We start from the raw sequence: 22,812 nt of genomic DNA, 5'->3' as shown, positions 1-22,812 counted from the left end.
AGAATAGATTGTGACTTTGAAAATATTAGTGGTAGCTATGAATATCTGCAGAAGCGTCAGTGAAGACTAATTTATTTATTTATTTATTGAATTTATATTGCCACCTATTCGCCCATGGCAACTCAAGGCAACTTACAGAATATAAAACCATCTTTAAAACAATACAACTAATAAAAAGAATCAACTAAATTAATATAGTATAATATAATAAAATCACCCATCCCCACCCCGGCGACAGCAGATCACACGAGCCGTTTAATGGGCTCCATCCCGTTCTGGGTTCCCCAGGCCTGCTGACAGAACCAGGTCTTCAGCGCCTTCTGGAAGAGTATTAAGAGTGGGGGCCATTCTAATATCTGGGAGAATGATGTTCCAGAGAGAGGGAGCCACTATGAAGGCCCTTCTTCTGGTCTATCTCCCTTGGGGATGAAACCCACAACATTCCCTACTTCCCCGCTCTGAAGGGTTGAGTAGATGTGACCGGCAAGAGACATTCCCTCAGATAACCTGGTCCTAAGTCATGAAGGGCTTTAAAGATGACAACCAGCACCTTGAATTGCACCCAGAAGCAAATCAGCAACCAATGCAGCTCCCGCAGGAGAGGTGAGATACATGTGCATACCGGGGTCTGCTCAAAACCATACGGGGTGCTGCATTTTGCAACAACTGGAGCTTCCAGATGCACTTTGAGGGCAGCCCCATGTAGAGCGCGTTGCAACAGTCAGGATGGGAAGTGACTAGGGCATGAGTGACTGTGTGTAGGGATTGTTGGCCCAGGAAAGGGAGTAACTGGCGCACAATTCACTGGAATGCTGGAAATAACTATATATTCTTACAAAAAGTGTGTGCCATTAGCATTTTGGGGTGCTTTTTTTAATAGAAACACATGAATCCAAAGCAGAATGCCCTCTTTAGTTAGTTATCTCAGTAGTGGCGTCTCTCTTTCAGTGTTCCATGCTTTGCCAAATCTGTTTGGACTGGGGGTCTAGGGCAACTCGTCGGTCATCTTGTCATGGCCATCTTACTGCAGCCAACTTGCTGCAGGACAACTCATCACAGAGAATTCCACATGGGATAACTCAACACGATAAATGGTCTCCACCATTGTTTCTTCCATATTGTTTTCATTGGGTTGGCTGCGGCGAGTTGTCCCATTCCATTGGACTGGAGCTTGCTACATGCAGCATGCTGCCTTTGAAAATTACTGTAGATAAAACTCTGAGCTGGTATTCAAGATGGCTAGAAAATTGCTCATATTACACAGATTTATTTTCCTACCTTCATCGATTCCCAGTTCAACTTTGGACTCAGATCAGATCACATTGCTCAATTCCAACAGAAAAAATGAAGAAAGCAGGAGAATTTCGTCATATTTAATTTGAAGGAACACACCAAGAGTCGATGCTATCTCCTTATTTATTTAGTTTAAGCAGAATGTGTTATGAAAAATGCTAGATGAAGAAATAGAAATAAAAAGTAATAGTGCCAGGAAAAACCTGAACAACCTCTGACACTACATTGATGGGGAGATGGAATCTCGCCAAAGGTGAAAAAACAACACTCATGATGTTAAAGCTTAAATATTTAGGACACATAATATAAAAAAGATATGAGTCATTGGAGAAGGCACAGGTACTTGGAAATTAAAAAAAAAAAAGACTGAAAAAGAGGCAAATATAAGGTACCTGATTTGGTACAACAGCTCTAACAAGATGGATAATCCTACTTCAACTTTAGCGCCTCTGCTGCCTGTAACTTTTGTATTTAGCCACAGGGCTAAATGCGGGTCAATAGTGGAGGTTTAAGGTAGAAATGAAGTACAGGTCGTCCTCAACCTGGAACCATTTGATTAGTAGCCGTTTTCATGGCACTGAAGTGACTTAGAACCATTTTTTCAGACTTATGACTGTTGCAGCATTCCCCGTGGTCACGTGATCAAAATTTGGATGCTTTGTAAGTGGCCTGTTTTTAGGTTGGTTGCAGTCCTGGGGTCATGTCATCACCTTTTGTGACCTTCTGAAACATACTCATAAACATATGGAATATGCTAAGCAAACACTTCAAGGGGTACTTTTAATAAAAAATAAGATAGAGCACATCTGAAATTTGGGAGCATCTAACATCAACCAATGCAGTTGCCGTATCATTGTTAGAAGTGCGATCAATTCATAATGAAAAGCTCTTTTGCCCCCCACACCCCATGGAACAATTCTGGCGTCTGCCTATTCACTGGCCTTGAGAGAAATAAAGCAAGTCTCCAACGTTTCGTTTCATTGGATAGATGGCACCATATAGCATATTTCCCATGCTAGTTTGAATTACAGCTGTTTATCTTGCCACTTTCTTTAAGATTAATTAAATGCAAATGCAACTCTGGGATCACCTGCCAGACCTCCTTATTAATACCTTCCCTTAAAAGCCCCAGTGCCATGGAGTCATTAATTTGCAAAAGGAGGAAAGTGGGTGGGGGGAGGCTAGAAGAGGAGGAAGAGATGGTGGGAAGAAGTGCAAAAATAGCAACCCCTGCCTCTCCATAATTCCTAGAGATCTGCCCAATTAGACAGGGAGGGTGGGTTGGAGAGGGAGCAGCAGTCCTCCTTCGAGACCCTGTGGCCCTTGGAGGACACAACGAGGCTGCAAGGATGACCTGGCACTCTAGGTAGTAAGCTGGCCGAGTAGCAAACGTTTGAAGTTGCAGTCTTGGCTGCCATCACGTCGGCCAAGGGAAAGCACGCAGGCGCCGTGTCATCCAGTACAAAGGATACAAACAAATTCCACCGGAAATTCAATGTGGCACCACATATGGGATACATGAGCATAGTTATACAACAGGCCACATTTATTTTTTCAGTCTCCTGCCTGTGATGCCGAGGACATGTGTAACCATCGTAACGTCTCTGGGAATCTGCATTTAATTTGAGCTGGAGTGGTGGCAGGGATCGGAGTTCTGAAGCCGCCACAGGTTTGTGGCAGATGGCTCTGTGTCAGCTATGACAAGCAGCCAGGCTGAGCTTCCTCTGCCTCTTTTCCTCTTTTGCTCTGATCAGGTAAATATGGACACACACCGTGGAAAGTTGTCCCCATTTTGCTTTCGGCCACAAGTTTGTGACTTCGCCTCATCTGTCACAAATCTTCCCTGGGTTCTGTTGTGAGGAGAGACCTGAATTTACCATGGAGCGCTGCCCAAGAAAACTGAGATGTTTCACCCTGTGAGAACAAAGAGACAGACAGAGAGAGAGAGAGGGAGAGAAGAGACAGAAAAATAAAGAAGGGTTTCTTTCTTTTCCTTTTTGCAATGTCAAATATTGGGTTTAATACATAGATGCACAGTTGTATCCAATTCAGAAATTTCTCCCTTAAAATCACACGGGTAGTATAAACACCAGAATAATACCAATGTAAATAAAATCCTGTCCTTCAGTTGGCTCAAGGTATAGGGACTCGGTCCCAAGTCAATGTAACTTTTGTAAAGTAATCGGAGAAGCTTTTGTTGCTTAACTGTTGTGAGACTGGGCTGCTGCTCTTTGCAGACTTCACCTGAAGTAAGGAAAGCTTTGGAGAACATGCCACATTATTTCACTGTGTACCTTCTCTCCTTTTCCTCCTTCCTCTTTATGCAAAAAATTCCTAGCCCCTTCGAAGATTTAGCACAACTTTATTTGGACTCACAAATGAGTCTAATAATAATAATAGTAGTAGTAGTAGTAGTAGTAGTAGTAGTAGTAGTAATAATAATAATAATAATAATAATAATAATAATAATAATAATAATAATATGCAAAGAAGCAGACGAAACCATTGATCACATACAGAGCTGTTGCAAGACAATAGCTCAGACTGACTACAAACAACGTCACAACACAGTCGCTCAGGAACTCCACTGGAACTTGTCTCACAACTACCATCTGCCTATAGCAAAGAACTGGTGGGATCATAAGCCTGAAAAAGTGGTCAAAAATGAGCATGCAAAACTACTGTGGGACTTCCGAATACAGACTGATAAAGTTTTTGAACACAACAACCCGGATATTACAATTGTGGAGAAGAAAAAAGTGTGGATCATTGACATTGCCATACCTGGTGACAGCAGAATCAACAAGAAATAACTTGAAAAAGTCACCAGATATCAGTACTTGAGAATCGAACTGCAGAGACTCTGGCATAAACCAGTGCAGGTGGTTCCAGTGGTGCTCAGCACACTGGGTGCTGTGCCTAAAGACCTAGGCAAGCACTTAAAAACAATTGGCGCTGACAAGATCACTATTGGTCAGCTGCAGAAGGCCACCTTAATGGGATCTGCTCACAAAATCCACCAATACATCACACAGTCCTAAACACTTGGGAAGTGTTCGACTAGTGATTTGTGATACGAAACCCAGAATGGTTATCTCATCTGCTGTGTATACTGTCATTTTTGTGTACAACAACAACAACAACAACAATAATAATGGGCGTGCATAAGTGCACCATCGTGCCTTCTGTCCCTGTCCTATTGTCCCCTTTTAATCATACCTATTTTCTGTATTCTTATTCATGTTTATACTTATACCTATTATTTTGTAAGCGATTGACAAATAAAAATAAATAAAAATGTGAATTATTAATAGTTAAGAGCAGGCTGAAAGCAGGATTAAACTGACAGAAAAACACATGTTCTACACACACAGACACATACAGAAAGTGGGGGGGAGGGGAGAGAGAGAGAGGGGTTTGCATTGGATTCCAGAGAAGAAGGAACACATTTTACTGGTATTTGTTCATTAATCTATATTGGCAATCACTTTTTGAATTTTTTTTTTAAAAATACCTGTAAACATCAGTTTACAAACTATCAGTTTCACTTACTCTTCTGGTACAGAAGAGAGTAGAATAGAGTAGAGTAGAGTAGAACAGAACAGAACAGAACAGAATACTTTATTGGCCAAGTGTGATTGGACACACAAGGAATTTGTCTTGATGTAAATACTCTCAGTATACATCATCAAGATATACCCTCATTTTAGCAATGGTAGACATCTCTGGGTTTATTTTGTTATAATACACAGATCAGTAGGATATAGAAGCACCTACATTAATGCCTTACCATTCATTAAGGGCAATACATGTTGATTTGGAAACATTATACAGGTAGTCCTCGACTTACAACAGTTCATTTAGCGACCGTTCAAACTTAACATGGCATTGAAGAAACAACAACTTATGACCATTTTTCACACTTACAACCATTGCAGCATTCCCCATGGTCACATGACTTATATTTGGATGCGTGACAACTTGTTCATATTTATGACGGTTGCTGTGTCCCTGGAATCACATGATCCCCTTTTACAACCTTCTGACCAGCAAAGTCAATAGGGAAGCTAGATTCACTTAACAAGAGTGTTACTAACTTAACAGCCGCAGGGATTCATTTAACGAATGTGGCAAGTAAAGTCGTAATACGGTGCTAAACTCACTTAACAAATTTCTCACTAAACAACATAAACGTTGGGCTCAACTGCGATCGTTCGTTGAGGACCACCTGTATTAACTGATCTTTATAAACAGGTAAGTCTTTCTGTTAGATAAGAACTGATTGCTCAAAAGCAACATGATAATTTTGCTGGGGAGGCCAAGGGCCACACAGGATAGCCGATGGGAATAGGATCTTCTAGCATCCTTTTTACTTTGTTTAAAAGAAACTGAAGAGTATTAATCCTCCTCCCACACACTGGTACCCAAATTCAAATCATCCTCTTCCCAAATCTGTTGGGACTATTATGGAAGACAAAGACAGAGACGAATGTCTTTCCTTCTCTATAACTAACAGCAAATCGGCTAAAGGTGGGGTGGGCATAGCTGTAGAATAAAGGGTTAAATCCTTTCCCTCCTTCAATTTTCTGGTCCAAATATAAACCACCATTACCCCTTATCAGCCTTTTATGCAAAGAAGTTAAGGAGGCCATACTGCAATCCACATCTCCCTACTCACATGTAGTTTAGGCCCCAAAAAGGATGCTAAGACGAATAGTGTTCAGTTCTGATCTGTGATTCAGTTTACCTGCTCCCTGTATACATTTATTGTGGACTTGGTTATAGACCGTGACATGGGAAGAAAAGATGGCATGGAACAAGATAAGCCGATGATTACATGACATGGGAAAGGGGCAGAGGTCAAGAATCCCTGGCACCCTCAGATATGACTAGCAAAACTCTGATCTTGGAGAGCTGCTACAGTTACTCTTGATCAGGGGTGTCCAACTCAAGGCCCGCAGGCCAGATCTGGCCTGTGGGGTGCTTAGACTTGACCCATGGGGCTGCCCTGCAAACAGTGAAGGACCGGCCTACAGTGACTCTGCCAGCGAAAACAGAGCTCAGGAAGGCCATGCGTCAGGACTCTATTTTCAGCCACGATGGCTTCCTGCAACCCTGTCCCACTGAAAATGGAGCTCAGGGAGGCCACGTGTGACTCCCTGGGCTCTGTTTTCACTGGCAGAGAGCTCCAGGAGGCTGTTACGGCCAAAAATGGAGCCTTGATGAGTGACATAGAGCTAGTGAGGCCCACCCTGGCCATGCTCCCCAGCCCCCTGAGATCAAACACAGCCCTGATCCGGCCCTCAATGAAATCGAGTTTGACACCCCTGCTCTTGATGGATGAATGTCAGTACAAAAGAGCCTATGTCTTTATGAGTTTTGACCTGCGTAACGGATTCCTTCAAAAGTTGGCATGTCTTCTCCTTGCCCTGCCTTTTTCCCAGAATTGTCTTGAAGGTAATTGTCGACAATTCCTTCTTTATCCTCCTTATCTTCTCAATTCCCCTTTGCTTCACCATCAGTCTTAACTAACTCCCAGGGATTCCTTGTTCTTTCTCTTTGCTTTTCTAAGTCCTCTCCTCTGGTATCGAATTTGTTCCTTTCTGAGTTTTTTGAACTATATGCATCTATAATCTTGATCCTGTCTGAATTAAAATCTGTCAGGTAATGCTGCCCATTTCCTAGCAAGAAAGTTAATGCTTCTGATTCATCTAATGCTATGCACGTTTGTACAAAATGTATCACCTTCAGTGCCCACACCATCATTTGTAGGATAAATCTGTAATCATTTTTGTACTACTTTCCCCTACTCCAAGCCCAAAATGGCAGAAGGATTATTTCTCAACTGCAGTTTCAGCAACATTTGGGTGCATCATAAATGGAAAGATACAGATGTTCAGGGAACAAGTTTTCTCATAATGCTATCTACAGAATGCTCCCCAGAGGATTTCACCTGTGCAGGTGAATGCCATTAGGAGGGCATAAAAAGACCTATGCAGAGGTCTTTTTATGCCATCCTAATTCCATTGGGTGCTCCTGTTTTTATTTTATTCTATTTTATTTATTTATTTGTGATGAGATTTTCCACCTATCTCATATCCAAAGGCTCTGGGCAGCTTACAACATAAAAGCATGACAACAAAAACATTAAATTCATCAATTAGAAAATAACACAGCAGATAAATCATTAGCACAAGATGGCAAAGGGGGGAACTGGACACATGAGGGGGGGAGAGAAGGAGGAATGGGATTATGTTTTAATTAGTCAATCACTTCCATTATGAAGCTCCCCCTTTGGATCCTCAAGCTATCTGGTCCAGTGGTGGGATTCATTTTTTTTTTACTACCGGTTCTGTGGGTGTGGCTTGGTGGGCATGGCAAGGGAAGGACACTGTAATGTCTCCAGTCAGATGTGGCATTTGCCGGTTGTCTGAACTACTCAAAATTTCTACTACCGGTTCTCCAGAACTGGTCAGAACCTGCTGAATACCACCTCTTAAGGCTCTTATGAAAAACCAGGAGGGTGGAAGCCAATCTCATCTCAGGGAGTAAGATATTTTAAAGGATAGCAGTAAAGGTTCTTCTCATGGACCCGGCTAGCCAAAATTCCTTGATTGACAAGTCCCATCAGCATGAGTTGATTCCTCAAACAGTTATTATTCCTGTTATAATGTGTTACTTGTAATATTTATTATTATTTATAATATACTTCATTTCTTTTGTACATGTGTATTTGTTTTGTTGTTGTAAATTGTCCTGGTGCTACAGTTGAAAAGTAGCACAAAAATAAGAAATAGATAAATCTTTCACCCCGTCTTGCAAAATCAGTAACAAGAAAGGACAAACCTGTAATGGTTCTCTTAGTAAATTACCACCACACCCTCTTCCTTCTCTGAGTAAATTATCACAACTACCTTCTCCCTTCCTTCTGCCCTCCCCGGTTCACTCCATTCTTAAGGCCTTAGGTACAGGAAGTCCTATTTATGGGCCTGGTGGACCACCACAAGATGAATCTAAAATAAGGGAGGGAATTTGTATTGGTGTCTAGGAAGCAGTAACCAGTTAATGACAGGGTTGTGTAAAGTCAGTTCTAAGGCAAAGGGGGAAGAGTGAAAAATGGAAGTTGCTATTAATAATGTTACCCGCCCTTTGTGACAAATGATGGCATGAATATCACCCACTGTTTTACGTTCAACCGCTAACCACCTACTTCCTGCTGCAAAATGGAATATTCCCATTCTGGAGGGGGGCGGGGGGGAGGATTTGGGGATGGAAAGGGATGAAATTAAAAAGCATGCTTGCTACGGATCTACTGAATTAAAGAATAGGAAAAAGGTCACCCGGGCCTTGTGCATCTCCTGTTAATGTCTTTTCTGCAAAGTTAAATGATTCTCTCTTGTAAATATATATATATAAAATATCTCTCTCTCCATCCTGCCATATTCCAGGGACTCAAAAGATTCCACTCTTACCCTATTCCCTATGTGCTCCGATGCCCTTTCTCCAATGTTTCTAACTCATCAACCAGTTTTAATTCCCTCCTTAATGGATGCTGGAAGCTTGTACTCCCCATATAGTTTTGAAATACAAAGTTTGATGTCCTTGCTTTTATACTGAAGGTTCTGCTACTCACTATGGCAGCATTACTTCCTACTGTACCTTGGAGTGTAACTTAATGCTCAGCTAAACCTTCTCTTTGGGCTAAAGTCGGAGTATCTCAAGGGAACGGAAAATAACATGGTGAAAGGCAAATGAAAGACTGAAAAAAATACAACCAATCCAACTCTCTGACTGGTTACTTCAACAAATACACTCGATTGTCAAATACGTACAGGCAGTCTTTTAAGTCTTTAACAGACCTGACTAACCACATTTTGCAAACCCAGTCTGTATTTCTCACACCTGCAGTTCAAGTGACAATGGAATGTCAACGGGATACGATCCAAATTTTCATGGCTGCCCTTTCACAGGACTGAAAGGAGCAAAGGCTTCACCTGAAAGCAGTCTGCCTTCCGGTTCTGCTCCAAGGACCGAAGGCTCATTTCTGTTTCTCCACCCCATCTCAAACTCTGCCATGTTCCCCATCTTGTCCTGCTCTGCTCTGCCTTGTTTTCTTTCTACTAATACTTTCAATACTATTTGGGTGAAGTTTGGTTTCAGGCTGGTAGTGAAGGAGAAAATGGAGGCTGGGGGAGGGAGGGAGAGAGAATGATAATTCAGAGTTTTTGCATAACGGATCAACAATTTGCATCAGGATGCAGGTTCAGGTGCTTCTATTCTGGGCTACACAATTCTTGCTAGGTCTTTTAAATAATCTGCTTTGCACAGGATGCAAACAACTGTGTCTATATAGATCCAGGTTTGGCCTGTGTATGATTGGTGACCAGCGTTTAGTTCAGGGATGAAAGTTAAACAAGGTATCAGAAACAGACATTAGACCCGGTTACCTATAACCTCCTGTTATATCGAGCAACTAGAGGATAAACCTCACTAGGAAGCAGGCAGCTTCCTAGTTTAATTGCCTATCTTTTTAAGCAAAACAAATAGGGGAAGCAAATGGGAGTTTGGCAAGGAGATTAGAAGAGTCGTACAGAATCAAGTGCCAAGAAAGGTGAGAGACTGCTGGCTGTCTGCTGCTGGTGACTGCCTCCTAATTGCTGCTGATGGTTGCCTTGAAGGTCGACTTCTGAATGACTGTCTCCATCTCTGATTGGAGAACATTGTTCTTGCTGTCCTAGGTAATGTAACTCAAAGGAATCCAATTCCCAAAGAGCACGAAGACTTGTTTTTTTTTTCCTCCTTTCATTTTCTTTTTTCCTCTTTATCCTGTTTTCCTTTTCAAGAAGAAAAGAGCAGCAGCTTCTTGAGCAAGAGATCTTGCAAGCAGGGAAGGTTTCTAAGGACATTTGGATACGGGAATGGGGAAGGAAGGTTGCATACAAGATGAAGCCTTATCCCGAGAAAGTGTGTGCATGTGTCTGTGTTTGCCTTCCTGCCTTAGGCAGATTCAAATGGCATCTGCTGAAAGTGCTAGTTTGTTTTCTTCTTGGGGGAGAAAGGGAAGGGGCTGGAGGAACCGCTGCACCACTGAAATGCACCAGAGAAGACAAGAGAGCTGAAGGGGCAAAGAAGTGGACACCAGAGAATGGGAGAGGGAGGGGGAAAGGGGGAGGGGGAAAGAGGCAAAGAGGTGGAAAAAAAATGCAACCCAAAGAAGCTAAAAGAACAGAGGGCAACTAATGCCAGTAGAACTCCAGAAATGACCCCCATGGTCTCTTTTGAGAGGGTAACCAACTGCCACTTGAAATCCTATGGATTTCTTGATACTCGTTCTGCGACTCATGATGATTCTTTACATAATCAACACTGGCATATCCAATAGTTTTCTCACAATTGTTTTGGCCTGGAGTAGCAATCGTATCCCAACACGCACTTGTACTGGAGTTCAATCGATCTTGTTGCTAGAAGAAAAGGAGGTTTCAGCTCCAGTGATTTCATGGATGTCTCCATATAGTTTTCTTGGTACGATACAGAAGCGGCTTAATGCTGCTTTTTCCTAAGATAGGCTTTCATCTTCTCTCTCCAATCTACAACCTTAGAGTTTCCTGGTGGTCCCCTATCCAAGTCCTAACCGAACCCAATTCTACTTTGCTTTTTCAAATCACCCAATAATTGCTAGAAACTGTCCTGTTTACTGCTTGAGATGATTGACTAATATAAAGAAGATGAGATTGCAAATAAGAAACCACAAAGATATTTTTTTTTAGACTCTGCCTCCTGCCTGCCTGACTATTCATCTATCTATCTATCTATCTATCTATCTATCTATCTATCTATCTATCTATCTATCTATCTATCTATCTATCTATCTATCCGTCCATCCATCTATCGCATTGAGAAAAATCCTTGAATGCCAAGACTTACAGAGAATAAAATTAACTCAAAAGGCAACAAGTGCCATGTTTAATTCTGTTCTGTTCAGATTACCCAGAAATGTTTGTAGGATAAAGTTTCTATGGACTATTGCCAAGAGGAATGAATCCAATCATAGGTATAATTTTACACATTTTACTAGCTATGATGAACACAAGTTATTAAAATAAAATGCTTTTAGAGGAAACTATGTCACTTGTTGATTTCACTGCCACTAAACTACGGACCATAGCTGGGGTTCTGTTTTCCAATAGACAGCAAGAACGGAGTAAACGTCAGATTCACTTTGTAAGGAACAATACACCCAAGGCTTAGCCATAACATGTTGCTGTGCCATATTGTTTACATTGATTACCTTTTTGAAGCAAGCGTAATTCTGTCTCTCTTTTGCCTCTAACTTTTTAACTTGGCACAGGAGCTGCATATAATTGACAATGCAATAATATGACTAGTTTACACTATGTTATTAATAGGCTCACAGCAAAACACAAAGAAAGAAAGAAAGAAAACAGCTGACTGCCCCAGCCTGTATTTTTCTACATTGGGCTGAAATCACTGACTAAACTGAATACAGTATAAAGTGAAATACTTCCGTTTGCTTTTCAGGTTTTTGCATTTCACTGAAACTCCAGCCAATTCTTGTAGAAAAAGAGCTCTGCCCCCAGCTGCAGGATGGTCTTTCTCCAGTTTCAGCCAAACCTACAGCAAGTCCCAGTTTCACTGGTTTGGACTTGCTCTTAAAACAACAATTAGGAAAAAAGTAAAACATTGCCGCTGGATATATAAGCTTTTTGTAAAACGTATAAAGCATTTAAGAAGCAAACGTGGCTGTCTGAAGAACATTTGCAGGTGGGAAAATATGGGTACCTTATTTAATTTATACAATTTTCTGCTGTCTCTGTCAGTGGTGGTATTCAAATTTTTTTTTACTACTGGTTCTGTGGGCATGGCTTGGTGGGTGTGGTGTGGCTTGGTGGGCATGGCTTGATGGGCGTGGCAGGGAAAGGATACTGAAAAATCCCCATTCCCTCCCCACCCTACTAACCTGCTTTCCAGCTCCGTTCTCCTGTGCAGGGCAACAAAAGAAGACCCAGCTAATCAGCTGGGACTCAGGAGGAGAGAATAGTTGGGGGTGGGGCCAGTCAGAGGTGGGATTTGCCAGTTCTCCAAACTACTAAAAATTCCCGCTACCAGTTCTTCAGAACCTGACAGAACCTGAATACCACCTCTGGTCTCTGTCTATATGAACTGTAAGTGGGGTACAGATATTTACAATACAAGAATGATGCTATAAAAGTTATATGTTAGAATAGTAACATAGATGTCATAAATTCTTAATTTATAATATTTAAGCCTTCTGGCAAAGTGAGATTTTTACTAACCTCTGGAGGGCCATGATAGTGAGGCACAACTTTGTTTGGGGGGGACAAGCTGTTCCATAAGAGGGGAACCCCCATAAGGACCACATTTTGGGTTCCCCCATCATACCTTAGCAGCAGCTTTCATGTATATGAAAAAGAAGTGACCATTATCTGGGTCAGAAAAAGTACAACATCGACAGGTTGAATTTGGGTAAAGAATATTGGGAGAGACAGAAAGCTATATCTGAAAAGCAAAGAATAATATTTTCTACCCTGGGCTAACAGATAATGTACTGTTTCTTGTTTACAACAACAGTAAGATTTATAACATACAGTTAGAAGAATAGATCAATGGAAGGATGCAGGGTAGATGGGAATTTATCTTTTAAACATGGGATCTTTTAAGATAAAGAAAAAGTTCTATTATTTAAGTTCATATTTCTATCTTAGCTTTCAGTAGTTTACTATGAAGCAGTGTTTGGCAAACCATGAGACAGGCAGACAGACTCAAGACCTCTTCATGGTGCTTTGCCTCCACATTTGCAAAAAGCCCAGAGTCAAAATGGTTTTCTGTTGGAGGTGAAGAATGTGGTAGTACCTCCATTTCTGGTTAAGTTATACCTCAACCAACAGTTATTTCTAAGTTTCTTGGAATGGGACACTTTCTTCGCTGTCTTGGCAGAGTGCAAGTTGGTAGGCTGATTGCCTGTCTTCCAACAAATGGCATGGGTTGGGATTGCTATCTTTCTTTCTCAGGGGTGTCAAACTCAAGGCCTGCGGGTTGGATCCGGCCCATGGGGCCAGCCTGGAAATAGCAAAGGACCAGCCCGTGGTGTCTCTGGCAGCCAAAATGGGCATGTGCTCCTCCCATTTTGGCCAGCAGGGCGCTGCAGGAAGCGTCCATCCCATTTCTCCCCCCTGCCCCTGGCCGGCCCGCAGATGAAAACTACAAAGCTGATCTGGCCCTCGAAGAAATCCAGTTTGACACCCCTGTTCTATCTCATCACACTTCTCTCACCTTAGAACAAGCTTCTTCCAAACATGGCAACTTTATGACTTGTGGACTTCAATTCCCAGAATTCCTGCTGGCTGAGGAATTTTGGAAATTGAAATCCATAATTCGCCAGGTTTGGAGAACTCTGCCTTAAGAGATTCTCTCAGTCTATCTAATGGTAGGTCCAGTTCCATCCATAAATGTGGGATTTCCTTCCCTTGGAGGCAGAACCAGAGAGGTCCACAGTTGTCATGCAGGGATTCCCAGAATTAGATTAGGAAGGATTTGCACCCATCAGATAAAATGAGTATATATTTATCCAAGTATGTGGAGATCATACCAGGTAACACAGCCTGGATATAAGTTAGCAAGGAGCCAATGTAGCCAATGAAGCATTTCACTTACTGGAACTTGCACAAAAGGCATCTTTCTTTCTTTTTTTTCCCTTTTAGAAACCATACTCATCAGTACTCTCCAGCCCATAATGAAATGGAAGTATCCCCTGGAACCCCAAAACCCTAGCCTCCCGGCCACGAAGCAAGCAAGCTGTCTGAAACAAAACTGTCTAACTGCAGTTCCAGGAAGAACTAATGTCAAGGTAAAAATTTAAGGATTTCTCTCTCTCGCTCTCTCTCTGAAAGCCTCCATGTATAGCTATGCGATACTATTGACTCAAGAAGTAATGTTGAACACTGGAAGTGTTCAGTCAGCATTTTAAACTATTATGAGCTACCTTCTGAACCATTGCCAACTTAATAGACAATGAAAGATAATGAGCTTGAAATTGGGTGTTAAATTGCATTTTTGGTTCTCTCTCTCTCTCTCTCTTATTTTTTTTCTTGAGGTTTAACCATTTCCTGCAGAAACAATATTCCCTGTTGGTGTGCCCTCGCATAAATGTCCACTCTTAGGTCATCCATAAAAACTGCATGTGTAAAGAACAAAATTACTTTCATTCACTCACACAAATGTGGGGCAGTGGAGGGGGGAGGGGGCATGGAGGAGCTGCACTAAAATATCAAGGGGAGGAGTCAGAAATTCTTTTGGGGGAAAGGGAGGAGGCATATAATTGCGCCTTTATCCTAAACAGGAGGAGGATGAATTGTGGCCCGGTCATACTATCAAGCATATATTCATTAGCAGCAGAATCAACATTTTGGGGCCACCTAGGAATCTAGAAGGCAGGCGTGACACTCACTCACACACACACACTCACACAAATGCAAAGCAGCAAGACAGCACTGCTGTAGAGAAAAGCACGGACTTCATGGACAGCACAGAAAAGCATGATCTATTAAGAACATTCTCACACGTTGTTTCCCCAAACAACCTGCACCCCTCCTCCAAAGCTTCAGCTGTGACCCCCAAACCTCCTTGCAAATTTGCTGCTGATTTATATACTTTTACTTTTTTTAAAATGTGACAAAAAGGGAGAGGGGAAAGAAATACATTAAGAGAGATCATATCCGCTACAAATTTATTTCAGGTAAGGTCAGAGTGGAAAAGGTCCAAGTGAGGTCCTAGATTGCAAAATTGGGCATATTAAAACCCCATTACAGGGAGTTCTTGATTTGCAACCATTAGTTTAGAACAGTGGTCGCCAACCGGTGGGCTGGGGACCACTGGTGGTCCGCGAGAAGATTTTGGTGGTCCGCAAAGAAATGTCACCCCCAAAGCACCCCCCAAGCAATTAATGTGGAGTGTGAAGGATGTGTGTTTGTGTTTATTTTCTTGGTCATGATGTGCCCTAAAGATGGTGTTTGATTTCATTGTACGAGGTACAATGCCAATAAAGTAAACTGACTAATTAATCCAGGTTGTGCGGGAACACAAGGCTGCGCCTCCCACATGGCCCAAAGACAGACAGACTTCTGCTGCTTTCCTTGCATGAAGCCAAAGGTCTCTCTCTCTCTCTCTCTCTCTCCCCTGAGTTCAGAGCTAGAGACGGTATCCTGCGATCCCAAATAAAGAACGATCAATTGGAAAACGGGGTGGGTAATTTTCCTGCAGACATTTTTTTTTGGGGGGGTTTCCCAGGGTCTCTTGTCCACGGGATTTAAAATTATGAGTTTGGTGGTCCCTGAGGTCCAAAAGGTTGGTGACCCCTGGTTTGGAGTCAGTTCAGTGCTGAAAAAAAAACCCCAAATTTATGACAGTCCTCGCACTTATGACTGTCACAGCATTTTCACAGTCACATGAGCAAAGCCTGGGCATTTAGCAACTGGTATGTATTTACAACTGCTGCCATGTCCCAGGGTCATGTGATGGTCATTTGCGACCTTCCTGGCAGCTTCCAGTAATCAAAGTCAACGGGGAAGCCAGATTTGCTAAACAAGTGTGTGAATCACTTAATGGCTGCATTGATTTGCTTAACAACCGGGGACAAAAAGGTCATAAAAGAAGGTGCAACTCACTTAAGAACTGCCTTGCTTAGCAATGGAAATTCTGAAGTCAATTGTGATTGTAAATTGAGGACTACCTGTATTGATACCTGCTGCAGTTTCCAATAGAAGCTAACAGAAAGCACCCTTGAGGGACAGAATATTATGTACCAATGAAAGAGAATATTTGTAGCTCAGAATTGAAATGCTTGTTTTCTTGCAGACGTTTTATTACCCTAGCTCAGTGGTGGCTAACTTCTTCGGGTTACTGTGCCAAAAACTGTGCGCTGTCTTGCATGCTTACGCTCGCGTGCCAGCACCAAGAAGGCAATGTGTGCTCCCCCATGCCCCCTACGTATGCATGAGCAATCCTCACCCACTCCTGCTGCCCCCTTACCTGCACTGCGCCTCACAGCTGATTTTCGGCCTCACAAATGCTTGAGGAAGGCTTCTGCAGTCTTCTCAGGCCAAAAACTAGTCCCGTTTTGTGACTTCCGGTATTTTCAGAAAAACAGGAAGTGATGCGTGCACATACGCAGTGAGGTAAATTTGCCTACAGCTCACGTGCCGGCACAAATGGCTCTGCGTTCCGCTTGTGGCACGCGTGCCAGAGGTTTGCCATCACGGCCCTAGCTAGTAAGGAGTGCTATTTGCTGTCAGTTTATATTCTGAATGCAAACTGACACATAAAGAACGTAAACTGACAGCAAAGAGCACTCCTTATGAGCACTGATAATGTTACCCACGGTAGTTAGGGTAATGAAATGTCTGCAGGAAAACAAGCAAGCTCAGAGAACACCAAGGACCCCTCAGAATTTTATGTTTCTGAATCATACCGATAGGGAATGAACACTACAAAGATAGAGCGACGGGCTGGGAATTGAAGTTAGATGAAATCAGATCCCCCCCCTCCAAAAAAAACCAATATAGGGTAGCCCTTGTTTAGTGACCATTTGTAGTTATGATGCGGAGGAAAAATGTTAACACTGTGACCAATTCCCATGTTTGTAACCTTTGCAAAGCAGATGAAAGCTGAAGTAAGATCATAAGCCACTTAGAGTCATCTTGCAGGGCAGGTAGGCACATAAATAAATAAATAGATGATTAGATAGATAGATAGATAGATAGATAGATAGATAGATAGATAGGCAAGCAAGCAAGCAAGCAAGCAAGCAAGCAAGCACAATTGTGGTTTCACTTAGTGACCACTTTATTAATGACAGAGTTGTCGATCCCAAATGTGGTTGCTAAACAAGGACTACCTATAATGCAAACACCCACACTTTTCAATGTTATTTGTTACAGCAGAACTACACACTGTAGCAAATGGAAGAGGAAAATATTTTGTGTCAGTAGAAACTGCTGGAATTTGAGAGACTGTTATGGGTATACTTGAAAAATGGCTGCCACGGAGGGACCTGGCCGACTCTGGTAATGGCACACTGAGCAGTGCCTGTCAGTAATAGCCATTTGTCAAAAAGCAAGCTGCTGTCCTTGATCTCTGCTGTCTTGATTAGTTCCCACATTATTGCCACTTCAGCTAGAATCAAGGAAGAAGTGTTTATGGACACCTTTATAAACAAACATGGGTTTTCATTTCTTTTTAGAGGTTGGTTTTTTTTTTTTTCAAGAGAGAGCTGGGATATGAGAAATGTGCCTGAGTAAGTACTCTGGGCATCCTGTTGTATATCCTATCGTGATGTTCCAAAAACCTTGAAGACCTGCATCTTTGCCTCCTCTTTTTATATATTCTAGAAATCTAAAAACATCAAATGTGGGACTTTGGGACATTTTCTTTCTTTCTTATTTTTGTAAGCTTCCTAGAGTAGATAGATGGCAAATAAATTTAACAAACAATAATAAAATAATAATAACAATAATAATAATAACCAGCTCTCTTGAAAAAAAACCAACCTCTAAAAAGAAATGAAAACCCATGTTTGTTTATAAAGGTGTCCATATTATTATTATTATTATTATTATTATTATTATTATTATTATTATTATTTAGCATATTCTGCATTACTTTCTGCATTACTCACTGCTACAGGAGGATAAAAACATGAAGAGGAACAGGGTTGCTCCTTTTCTGAACTTAGCCTAAAAATGCCACTAAACGGCAAAGAACCAAACTGGACTCAGTTAGAGAAGTTTGGATGAGGCAGAACTTGTAGAAAGAGTCACTTTGGTCCAGTGAGTAAGGCATCAGGCTGGAGATTGGGAGTTCTAGTTCTGCCTTAACCATGAAAGCCAGCTGGGTGACCTTGGGCCAGTCATTCTCTCAGCCCAATTCACCTTACAGGATTATTGTTCTAGGGGAAATAAGAGGAGGAAGGTATGCTGGATATGTTTGCTGCCTTGAGTTGCTTGTCAAAATAACAAAGGTAGGATCCAAATAAATAAAAAAATATATGTCATCATACATGTGTGTATATGTGTGGGTGTATATGTATGTTTGTATGAATGTATAGATGGATGGATGGATGGATAGATAGAGACAGATAGACAGACAAAGACAGACAGACAGATATCTACAATGCAGCATGCATTCTCTGAAATGATCAAAACAAGTTAAAGCGGCGGGAGAAATATACCTGGGTCATCATCTGATAGGACACAGTAAGCTCCTCTTATTAACATAATTGTAGGATCTGTCTCCCCTTCTCTTATTTTCCTTTTAAACTAATGGATTAAATTAATCTAGGTTCATTTTTATAAGCCTCTTGGGTCCATGTGTGGCGGACAGTCACTTTAGAAAACAATAAATTAAAAAAGAAGACAAAGTGTATAGCATATACTAAGTGCACATATTTCATAAGACCTTGGGTTAATAAAAGTGGCATCCAGTGTAATTAATCCTTGTTAGTATAACAACTAATATCCCTCCATAGCATGTTTCCTTTAAACAGTAGGATGTTAATTAAATGTTTCGTTGTTGTTGTTTTTTCTCCTTGTTTTGGAAGGAAGGTTGGGTGGGTTCTGCTTTTTTCCACTAAGCCAAAGACAGCATCATGTTGCTTGCTCTGAATAAATACCTTATAGAGATGTTTCCTTACAATCTCTGGTCTCTTGCAGAAATTCTGAAGCCTTTTAATAAGCTGTTCAGGTGTAGAATACAGATATTCAGCTGCAGGAAAAACAGATACATTTTTAATGAAACAAAAACCTCAAAGCACACACTCGATATTAGTCACTTTACTAATTAAAAATGCATATTGCTCTGTGCCGCCTCATGTTTTACATTATTTAAGCATGATTTTATAAGGTTACCTCAGCTCACAAAGATGTTTAATGCTAAATAAGGCTATGTAGTTGTGCTGTTTAGACATCTCCTTTGGGTGATTAAAATACATTATATTAATGTAACACAATGCATATATGAGACATTTAGTGATGAGATTTTTTTTTTTCAAAAAATTGGTACTACATTAGTGTTACCCCATAGCAGGACTGCATACTATTAAGTATTAAATTGTTTAAAATAATTTGGTATAATTTTTCAGGCCTATTTTTCCCCTCTCAAATATTATTAAAAAGAAAAAAAAAATCTACAAGCTATCATACATAAAGCGACCTTTTTAATAAAATCTATCATTATAGGCTGTGTATACTAACAATGAAGAATGCTATTTCAAAACTAGCTTTTGTGTTATCTTGAAAGAACAGATGGTAAATATAAACTTCGTCTAATGTATTAAAACACATTAAAAAATTCCTTAGCGCTAACATGGTAGCTTGCCAAATAAACAATTGCTCTTGCTTAAGTTTATACTCAAACTTTGTATTTTCAAATTAATTATAAATTAAAACACTTCTCCCCTAAAAAGAAAAAGGCGGGGGAAATGAAAGTACAGATAGGACACTACCTGGAAATATTTCTGGATAGACCAAAGCATTCGGACAGAGGGGGTAACAGCCGCAGTGCACCGCTTCTATCCTAAAATGGGGGAGGAGGGGAATGCAGATTGTGTATTATTATTGCATTACTGAGCCCCAAAGAGTATTTTTGGCGAGTAGCACAGAAGTTAGATTGCAACAATCATATTCCCTCAGCATCAGTATAATCTCTTTACATGCCAAAGTTGCTCTTTTTAAAAAAAATAATTTTATTGATCATATAAATTGCATATAATGGAACAGCAAGCGTATGTTTTGTTAGCTAAATAAATCAAAGCACAGCTTTTTCTTTAAACGGCTCCATACATTTTTTTAAAAAAAATATAATCAGTAAATGGACACAGGATACAAATATGGACTGTTTTTCTTTATGGTAACTGGGGAAGAGTGAGGAACCTGTAATACGCTTCTTCTCCTTTTCAAGCAAACTGTCAAAAACAAGTAGCATTGATCCAATGTATCACAGAAAACAGACTAGCTCATTAGCTGCTGTTTTTCTAGGATTAATAAGCTTTCAATGTGGCAAATATCACAACTACACCATCAAGCGCAGGCACTGGGTGAGGATCTAGGACAACTCGCCACAGCCAACTTACTGAGATCAACTCGCTACAGGATAATTTACCACAGCCAACTTGCAAGTGGGATAACTTTCCGTGGGAAAAAAGTTACAAAATATCAAAGAAATGGTGAAATAGAATCATTGAAGAAAGGATGCAAAAGGAAAGACAAAAGGAAATGTGAATGACAATTTTTTTTTAAAAAAATAATCATTTTAAATAATTAAATAAAAATGTTGAATTGTTCTCATGGTGAGTTGTCCCGCAGAGAAATGGTTGCTGCGAGTTGTTCCATGGTGAGTTGGCTGAGGCGAATTGGCCATGGCAATTTGGCAACAGTGAATTTGCCATAGCACGTTAGCCATGGCGAGTTGTCCCATTCTGCTGGGTAAAGTCCAATGAGGGAAAGATCTAGACCTAGCAGCATAAATAAGTATGAGGAATTGTTCCCATACTCAGTACTCTTTGCGCTGGATGCCATTACAATGTTGGAACACATTGAAGATGTTTCAACTTTAAAAGGTGATTTCAAAATTACATGTATCTGTACGAAATTAATGTGGTTGCAAACCCCATGAGCATGAGCTAGCCTGGCACAGACATGTTCCTCTTTTATTCCTGTAAAAAAAACCAGTGACTTTGCCTGAAAGAGTTGGATGATGTATACTTGAACAGACTTAGTTATACTTATGGTTCCAAACAATTTTAATTACTAATTATAAGCTTATTATTGCTCTTGTAGCAGAGAAGCATGTTTGAGACACAACCACTCAACTCTGGCATCCACGATCAAATGGATTACAGCAGCAAAATGAGGACGATGACAACAATAGAAAAAGCTAGAAAATAATAGTGCGCGCACGCGCGCACACACACACACACACACTTGCATGCAGTGATTCTTCAGCACAATGGTTATTCATCTACTATACAATAAACTTTATAAACAAAACTGGAAATTTTATTGGCCTGAAATTAAACAGCAAAGTTATAAAATAATTTGAAACCACACTTCACATTTGAAACTACCCTATATAAGTTTATCTTAGACTTTATTTGAATAGTATCCAACATGTTAGAGGACTTGATTTTGTTGTCTCAATACAGTATCTACTTTGTCTTCAAAAATGCTGAAGACAGAACTCAGTTGCAACATGATTATTTGACCATAAAAACATTTGTGCCCCCTCCCAAACTATGCCTTCTTCCTTTTAAAAAAGTTATGCATTTTGCATGTCCATTAATTTAGCTGACTTTACTTCTGTTTTTGAAATGGAACATCTATAGCTTAAACAAATAAAGAGAGCTTCAAAGATTATTGTTTGTATCCAGCAGGTGTTAATTTAGCAGACTGAATGCTTTTTTTGATCTAGTGGAGGGTTTCATCAGTGGTATGAAGAAGGGAACACTTCACCCCTTTACAGCCCTATTTTGATCAGCATGGGAAAATGCAGTGAGAATTAACATACATAAGAACATCTTTCTTTTGTTCCACTGATTTAAGTTTCCAGATTAATGAGCATTTCATCAGCAAAATGGTATCAACTATATACAATCCTATATCCTCAAATGCAAGTTTACAAAACTGAAAGAGAATTCCATGAGATTATTTGGATTACCATGCTTCTCCACATCTCCTCCATGGTTGCTCATAATCTATGTGTTACTCAGTCATGCTTGTCAGAAATTGGAGAAGCTTGGATAGGGTGTCCAATCCAAAATCTATAAATACAGCATTTAGACTGATATACCACTCATTAGTGCTTTACAGCACTCTCTGAGCTGTTTACAATGTCAGCATTTTGCCCACAGCAACCTGGGTCCTCATCTTACCCACCTTGGAAGGATGGAAGGCTGAGTCAACCTTGAGTTGATCAGAATCGAACTCCTGGATGTGGGCAGAGTCAGCTTACAACACTGCATTCTAACCACTGTGTCTCTTGATATGGCATCTCTATAAGGGCATGTTTTCTAAATACAAAGTGTGATGAAGTATCTTTTTGGCCATTAGTTTTCTTCAGAGAATTTAAAGGCATATTTTGTTAGCTACACAACATTCAGAAGAGCTCAGATGATGAGATTATGTACGAAAAAATGTGTATTTTCTATTATTTCCTTTTCTAAAACAGAATAGCAGGCCAAGCGATAGTCATTGTCATCTTTTAAACACTGTAGCATCTTCTTTGCAAAGACTTTCTCTGTCTCACAAATTAATAAAACCGGGATCCAATATTGATGTAGTTTGACAGATAAAAGGTAGGATTTGAGATTAATCCTTTTATTTGAAAACGACCTTACATGCTGATGCAAAAATAAACAACTGCCAATATACTCTTGGAGGAGTTGGGGAAAACAGAACATGAAATGTAGGATATAACACAACTTTTCATTTA

The 22,812-nt window shown here is 40.6% G+C and overlaps 1 protein-coding gene across 3 annotated transcripts in view; it reads right to left on the bottom strand.

Annotated features, from left to right (window-relative positions):
• Positions 1–1,404: 1,404 nt before the first annotated feature.
• Positions 1,405–22,812, bottom strand: part of QTMAN (queuosine-tRNA mannosyltransferase) — a 249,488-nt gene continuing 228,080 nt past the window's right edge. For 2 of the 3 annotated variants that reach the window (XM_026717797.2, XM_087920288.1), the window contains 3 exons: positions 19,829–19,899; positions 18,998–19,089; positions 1,405–3,207 (listed from right to left, as the gene is read on the bottom strand). In XM_026717797.2, coding sequence (XP_026573582.2) covers positions 3,124–3,207; positions 18,998–19,089; positions 19,829–19,899 — 247 coding nt within the window. In that variant the 3' untranslated portion in view covers positions 1,405–3,123. The remainder of the gene's footprint in view (positions 3,208–18,997; positions 19,090–19,828; positions 19,900–22,812) is intronic. The other variant, XM_087920287.1, reaches the window with a different exon arrangement.

This window comes from Pseudonaja textilis, chromosome 1 (assembly GCF_049901715.1).
Source record: "Pseudonaja textilis isolate UNSWEBS1 chromosome 1, rPseTex1.2, whole genome shotgun sequence".
Taxonomy (NCBI): Eukaryota; Metazoa; Chordata; class Lepidosauria; order Squamata; family Elapidae; genus Pseudonaja; species Pseudonaja textilis.
Note: the sequence above shows the minus strand (reverse complement) of the source record. Positions and strands in the feature narration are given on the sequence as shown.